Source organism: Tauraco erythrolophus, chromosome 7, assembly GCF_009769465.1.
Source record: "Tauraco erythrolophus isolate bTauEry1 chromosome 7, bTauEry1.pri, whole genome shotgun sequence".
NCBI lineage: Eukaryota > Metazoa > Chordata > Aves > Musophagiformes > Musophagidae > Tauraco > Tauraco erythrolophus.
The window spans coordinates 35922345-35930314 of NC_141471.1; the positions used below are offsets into that span (position 1 = coordinate 35922345).

Here is a 7970-nt window from a genome sequence, read left to right on the forward strand (position 1 = left end):
AGCCAGGATTTCAGCTGGTCAGCATTTACTTGAAAACAGCTCACCTAAGTGAGCAACATTCCTGATGAAACCAGCTGGACAAATAAGACTCTCAGCTGGGCATTTGAACAAACAAAAGAACACAAAGAAAAAGTCACTGGAGAGGAAGATCAGACTAAGGGCTTTTTTTTTTCCAAGGGGTTGGAGGGACTGGAGATTTCATAAACAAAAAAACCACTCCAAAAATTAACTTTGGATTCACTTGAAATATTTTGTTGAGATAAAAAATAAAAAAGAAATCTTTGTTTCATATTTATATTACTCAACCTTCCTCCAATCTTATTTTAAGACATTTTTAGGAGTCATCTTTAAAAGGGAAAGTATAAAAAAAATGCTGCATTTTATAACACATTCCTTCCCTCCCCCAAACACTGTCATTTTCAGAGTTGAAGTTATCCTTCACATTAAACAGAAAAATGTGAAAAGCATCGTGTCTCTAAAATTGCATTTCTAAGGGGAAAAGGGACATACATAGAACAGACAGGAATCAACACAGGGCACTACTAACAGAGCCAGACTGCTCCCTGGAGAATTGCACATGTGGGAGAGAGTCTCCATGCACCCCAGGTGTCCGCTCTGTTTCCAAAGGGAACAAGTGACACTAACGTTACTACAGGACTCCTAGCATGACCTGCGCCTAGAAACACCCCACTAGGCATTAACGTTGCTGAATAATTCCATCTCCAGGAGATTCCCTGCAAAACCAGAGACTGCAGAGCACAGCAGTCATCTTCTCCACACAGGACCAAGCCACTGGCCAGAAGGTCCTTTCGGAGCCATACAGCATCTCCACGCAGTATTGCCCACTAATCCAAGATCTGCTAGGTTGACTCCAGACTGCCTTACAAACTCACCATCCTCCCTCCATCCTTCTTCCTACCAGTACAGATAGTTTAAGAAAAACTTTGCAAGATGACCCCCACAGGGTACTGAGAGGCAAAGCCACAGATGACATCACCGCTAAATCTGTCACACTGCGTTTGCTGATCCATAACGTGGCACATCAGCAAAGACAGGCAGAGCCTCAGCTGGGACTATATGAAGCAAGATGGAACCAAGGCTTCAGCAAGCACATCTGAGGAGCTGCACGACCCAGGAGCTCCCCCAGCTTCTCACCATGGTGTTAACTCACCCATTCCAAATATTTACAGAGGAACCGTTGTACCACTCACTTGTTAAATTCTTATGGTAGCGGTGAGGAATAACCACGAGGATAAACCTGAGCCTGCTCTGCATGCCATGTCCCTGAAGCGTCATGAATTTGTTGTGCTAAAACAGTATTTCAGACCTGCCTGCAAACGAACACCATTACCAGCAGCAGTTCTGCACTGCTTCTTGCCTCCTCACTGCACCCTTACTCCTCTTCCTCGGTTATGTGCTTTTAAAGTGGAACAAATCAAACTCAATTCAGAAAAGGACTCATGTTCACGGGAAGAAAGATCTCTGTCGTAAACATCCTGTTAGGGCAGAGCAAGACTTGGCTATTTAAAATTAACTGAATCTCCTTAGCTCTGTGTTCATATGGACAGCTTGTCAAGTGGACTATTATTTCACCTGAACAGTAAGAATTATCAGGCATCTCCATACAGACTAGTCTTTATTCTGTGAGTTAAACTTGCTTGAGGAAAGAAATTAATCTAGAATAGGAATCTGAATCAAAATATTACTCAGAAATAGCTATTCTGCTGTAAATTTATATACTACCTTAATCCTATTTAATTCTCCTTGCATGTATATCATCTTATAACAAAGCATTCAGCCAGGAAGTGTGGCTTTAAATTCACACCCTACTATATTTCACAACAACTTCCCCATGCAGAGAAAGCATTTACTTACATGGGTGAAGTACTACAAAGTTGATGAAGGTACAAACACGCACCATGCTGACTTCTCCCCACTAACTCCGCACAGAGGCATTTATTAGTGCACCAACACTACAGGACAGCTTGCTTGATTCCCCACGTAGACAAACCCAACTCCATGCAGGTAAACCCAAGTCCTTCATTTCCACTACTTGGATGGTGGGTTTCAGTGCCTTTTTGGCCTGCAAGTAAGTTTTGCTGCGACCAGATGGCAATCCCACCCCCATGACATAGCTCCGGTCACAACTGGTAGATTTCACAGGCAAGAGTGTCCGTTCACCATCACAGTTCTCAGTTGTGGCGGTGTTACACCGTGCTTCACCAGGGTGCTGTTTCCCGCCAGGCCAGCTCCATAAAGCCACATCACCAAGCCTTTCCGAAAACGAGTGAACCGGAGTGAAATTTGGCTAGGGATTTCCACAATGCTCACCTAACCCCACAGCCTCATTCTCTGGGGGCAGAACGCACCCAGAACAGCCTTCCAGCTTCAAAAACGTGGGTGCACGTTGAAGTTCACTGCTTTGACATGCGTTTGCACAAGTGCCCGAGCACAGCGGCGCAGCATCTCCTGACAGACGGGTGCATGCACTAGCCCACACAAGTTCTGCCACATGGGAGGGAAGAGTCACAGGGGGAACAAGGAGACCTGGACAGGGGCGCGCACTCACCCAGACTGGCATTTCATTTTTTACCAGAGCTGGCAGAGGCGGGCCGAGCCCAGGGCCGGCCCGCGGGCACCCCTGCCCGGGGACCGCCGAGGTGCCGCCCGACCGCCCTCCCGCCCGGCAGCCCCCCGCGGAGGGCCAGCGCCGGCAGCCCGCGGCCCGCCCCCCACCGCGGCCCGGTCGGGGGCGCCGCCCCGCCGGCCCCGGGCACCGCCGCCGGGCGGGCAGGGCGGGGGGCGGCCCCGGCGGGCAGGCGGCGGAGGCGCTGCCCCGGGCCGCCCGCTGACTCACTCACCCGGCCGGCGGCGGCAGCGCTCTTCCTCCGCAGCGTCAGCCCGCTCCGCAGCAGCGCCGGCAGCTCCCGCAGCTTCTGCCGCAGCTGCACCGGCGGCGGCGGCTCGTGGGCTGCTCCGCCGCCGGGGCTCCAGCTGCGGGCCAGCTCCGCGCCCTCACACGGCGACAGCATCTTCACGGAGCCCACGGCCATGCCGCATCCCTGCCGGGCTGCGACGCGCAGACCCGCTCGCTCGTCCGCCCGCCCCTCGCGTCGCCCCGGCCGCGCTCCCACCCACCGGCAGGCACACGGGCGCTCGCACGCACCGCGCGCGGCTCGCACACCTTCCCCCGCCCGCGCCGGGCGCGGCCCCCGCACGCCGCGGCCCCGCCGGGCGGGCAGGAAGGGCCCCGCCGCCGCGGGCAGCCCCGGGCGGCGCAGGAAGCCCTGCCAGCCCTCCGCCTCTCCCGCCCCGCGCCGCCGCTCCGGCAGTGATAAAGTGCAGGTAATGAGGAGGGTGGAGGAGGCGCGGCCGGGAAGAGGCAGAAAGTCCGGTTAACTCCTTTGCGCTCGGGGACCGCCGCCCCGGCCGCGTCCCCACCTCTCCCGGTGGCCTGCGACCAGCACAGACCCCGTTCCCACGGGGAGGACACGGGCGAGGGGGGCCAGCCCGCTCAGAGGCGGCGGGTCCGAGCTGAGGCCAGAGGGGTGAGGCTCCTCCAGGGGCTGCGAGGTCTCGGCTCCCTCCTGGAGGCTGTCGAGGCCAGGCTGGAGGAAGCCCCGAGCAGCCCGGTGTGATCCCGGAGCTGAGCCTGCCTGGGCTGGAGGCGTCCCCGGGTCCCCACCTGTCGGAGCCACCCTGTGATCCTCAGGGCTTATTTATGGCTGCAGGGGATAAAGGTCTTCCCTGCTTCCTTCCCAGTGGATTCTTGGCTCAATGAGGTGTCTTGTCCTCCATGTCAACATTGATACTGGAGAAACCGAGCAGTTTGTCTCAGGTGAATTAGTTGCTTCCAGTCATTTAGGTAGTCCCTAGAAGGGAACCCTCGATGCTGGAAACCAATTCCTCTTCTCTTTGTATGAGGAAGAAAGATACATTCAAGGCAGTTGTCTAGAATTCAGTACCTTGAATTATGGGGACTTTTTTTAGTCTCTGGAGTCTCCCTTTTCCACCTCAGTGGTACAGGTGTTGCTTCCTTTCTGCCAGACTCTATTTTTGCCTATTTAGATCAGAGAACTGACGATAAGCTGAGGCTCCCCTTACATATGTCTTCTGCCTCAGAGCTGCTACCAAAAAGGCTGACCTGCTCTTGCAGGTTGAATTCACCAGTGCCTAAATGTCTCAGTAAATGACGTTATAGTCAAGCCAATCTCACAGACACGTTACAGAAAGTTGTTTCTTTGTCCCAACCAAGAAGTCCCATTGGATTCAGGGACTGACCCTAGTACTCCTCCAGCCCCCCAGAGAACTGGCTTAAGCATGAAACTAACCTTGCAAAAAAAGGCATAATTTTTTTCCTCACTGATGTGCTCCCTGAACTAACTCTGCTGGGATCACAGAAGTACCCATAGTGGTTCCAGCATCAGTGTGATGTTATCTGTCACCTGAATGCAGGAGCAGTAGCCTGGCCTTTTGGCTACCCTGACCTGACAGCAGGCACCTGCAAGAAGGTGATCCTGCCTGCAACCCCTGGATGTGTACTCCCTTTACATCCCTTATGCGGGTTCTGGTAACCGTCTGACTCTAGTCAGCTGATCAATCTGATGGAAAAATAACACCTCAGAAAATAATGAATTTTCCATTGGCCAGACAGCTGGATTGATCCACCTTGTGACCGTACAGCTGCAGGATCGAGGAAGGCAGAAACCTGGAAGTGAGGGAAAGCGGAACTGCTCCTTTCAGCAGCTGTCGGTCACTACATCAGCTTAGCTGCATCCTTCATGAGCAGCACAAACCAGGGCAATCTGGGTACTCACAAAAATGATGGGGTTTGCTCTAGCCATATTCTGCCACCACCTCCTTCCTGCTGGTAACAACAGTCATTGCCCATTACATGAGTCCAATCTGAAAGGTTAAGTGTAAAAAAAAATCAGCTATTTTAGCAGAGGGATACAGCTTGTCACATGTTGCAAGACAGAAAAGGAACAGGAATGTGAAAGCCCTGACTTAGATGAAAAGTGCTCTGCAGACCCCAAAACACCAGAGAGATTTGGGAGCCCCAACTGGCAACATCAACACCAGCCCTTTTGCAAGGGGAAGTGGGATTATGCCATAAAGATGCTTTATTCACGGCCATGCTGCATAATTGGGCAGGAGGAACAGGAAGAGCACTGGCTGTTCTGTGCAATGCCTCGCGTCCCAAACATTTCTACTATTTCACTTGATTTGTGCTCTCCAACTGCCCTGCAATGTGGTTTTGACAGCTGTGTTGCCTGGCAGCCACTTTGTCACAGCTCAGGATGTAATTATGAGGAGAGGTGTATCTGCACCCAAAAATAATGGATCCTTCGCGTGCAGGCTTCACGAAAGGACCGTGTTCTTTGCCTGAGTCTTTAGGTGCTGCTACAGTACAAACAACAGTAACACAACTCCATAAACTGTGACTTAATGTGACGGTCTGGGGTATAACCAGAAGTAATTTGATTACGTTGAGAAAGGGTAAAATCATGCCAGTGCTCACAATTTCTTATGTTTTTTAACTGAGCAAGATAAGTATAGCTTGTGAACAGTGTTGAAAGAGAAATAAATACGCTCTGCAGTGCATTTGAAAATAATCAGCTGCCGGATAACATAATTTAAACTAACGATTGTCAGGAAAATGGATTAGATAGTAGTTAAGTCTTTCTATTTCTAGTTTAGATCATACCAGTTTTTAAGAAGACCATGATAGGAATTGTTTAAAATTAAATCTTATATTGCTTTTTTTGTTAAGTTGCAGAAAGTTTAGTCTGGACAAGGTTTTGTTCTCTCACTTGCAAGAGACTGTATATAAATATGGGAATGTGTATGTTTAAATGGATACAGGATGGAGTCTGGAGACCTAAGCAAGTTTACTGTAGCTTTACAGATGTGGGGCCTGGGAGTGTCTGCTTTTTTTTGAATGTGTTTGTTTTTCTTTCATGGTGTAGCACAATCAAAAGAAATGCAGCAAAAACAATACAAGTTGTTTCATGCCTGTATGTGTTGCATATCAGTTTTTAAGTAGATGATCTCCAAAAAAGAATTATCTGGAATCACACATTGTCCTGACAAAGCACAATAAACACTCATTTTGGACTTAAAGTATTAGGAGTTCTTGACTCTGTTGGAATAATCAATGGATGCCACTTTGGTTTTCACCTGTGCGAAGTGAAGACAGGTAGGGCAGGGATAGAACTGGGGAGTATTGGGGTGCAGGAGCCAGTTATGAGGAAGCCATCAACAGGCAGCAATCCCAAGCCAGCTACTTGCAGCAGCCCCTTTTGAATATTCATAGAATCATAGAATGGTTAGGGTTGGAAGGGACCTTAAAGATCATCTAGTTCCAACCCCCCTGCCATGGGCAGGGAAACCCTCCACTACACCAGGTTGCCCAAAGCCTCATCCAACCTGGCCTTGAACACTTCCAGGGATGGGGCATCCACAACTTATCTGGGCAACCTGTTCCACTGCCTCACCACTCTCAGAGCTCTCCCTGAGCTGGCAGGAGGCATTCAAAAGAAAGCAAGTTTTTCCAAAGCAGCAAGACCTGCCGTAAAACCAGCCAAACATCACTTCCCCTTCTCCAGGTGGTCCTGCCAGAGTGGGGAAGGGGGAGTGATGCTTTTCTGCCCTTTCAGAAACCGAGTCGATTTTCTTCTTCCCATTTCTTCAGAAAGCAAGCAAGCAAGCAGGTTGTACTTTGTAACACCTCTTCTGCCCATGCAGGAGGAGGCAAGCTGTGCACTGCCCACCTAGGAGGTGGGCACTCCAGGTACTACATCCAGGTGAGTCTCCTCCTACGGAACTCATCCTGTGCTCTCACAAGAATTGTATCCTACAAACTTTAATTTGCCAAGTGTTACTCCAGGCCTGATGCATGTGAATCGCAGGCTGCCTCTGCCATGCTCTGAGACCCTGCCAGCTCTCAGGCTCCTGACACGGCATTGCCTAGCTTGGCAGGTTATTATTTCTGGTTTTAAACATACTATGTGCAATGACCCTGTAAAAGAGAAGGGCTGGGGAAGGCTTTGCACCATCCTGCCACATCAGTGCCTGACAGGACTTTTGGGATGCATTCCCCAGTCCCAAGAAGGGACATGCATGCCCTTCATCACTGCACCCACAGCACAAGTGTGGCAGGTGACAATTCAGGCATCGCAGTGTGGGCTGGAGATACACTGCGGAAATCCAGGCACCTCACGCCTTCTGCTGCTTTGGCAATTTTTCATCGATTCATCCAACTTCAAAATAAAACCAACCTATTCACCCTCAGAGCTGCTAAGGATCCATGTTTTGGCTGAATAACTGGCTTCAGGCTTTTGAGATGTTAGCTCCCTTCCACCTGATCAAAGAGTGGGATCTCAGTTGCATTTTAAATGTTGGACATCACTAACTTACTGTGGATATAAATAGCATAAATTGATTATCAGAGCCATATACATCAGGGGCATGTATGTGGGTCATGCATACATTTGGGTTTTTTTAAGTCATTGATTTAGTTTATCAAGTCTCTTTTTTTTTTTTTTGAAAGAGGTATTTCCAGCTGTTTTAGTACCATGTCATCACATAGACCAACTATTCAGTGACTCCAGCTCAGAAGCACTGCTTGCAGCATTTCCGAGACGTGAAGGGCCTGCAAAATGTAACATACGCTCGGCAATGGAAAGATATCAAAATGGGAACAGGGGATGAGGAAGCAGGAGATCAGCACAGGGCGTGACTTGAAAGACAGCAGAACAGGAGAATTACAAAAAAGAGGGAAGAGGTGAAAGATAAAGGAGATGTATGAGTAGGTGAAATATTTCAAGTAGTTTCATGATTTGTGTGACTCATAGCTGGAAAGGCTGAAGCTGCCTCTGTTAATTCAGCCCCCACTTTTCTCTTGACAGCCTGTGAACCTCTTCAGCATCTGACCCTTTCCCTCCTGCACTGCACTAACAGCCACCTGC

At 49.9% G+C, this 7970-nt stretch overlaps 1 protein-coding gene across 2 annotated transcripts in view; it reads right to left on the reverse strand.

The window, feature by feature from the left end:
• Positions 1–3053, reverse strand: part of RAPGEF5 (Rap guanine nucleotide exchange factor 5) — a 159058-nt gene extending 156005 nt beyond the window's left edge. For both annotated transcript variants that reach the window (XM_086614741.1, XM_086614742.1), the window contains exon 1: positions 2862–3053. In XM_086614741.1, the coding sequence (XP_086470867.1) occupies positions 2862–3053 (192 nt within the window). The remainder of the gene's footprint in view (positions 1–2861) is intronic.
• Positions 3054–7970: the final 4917 nt, after the last annotated feature.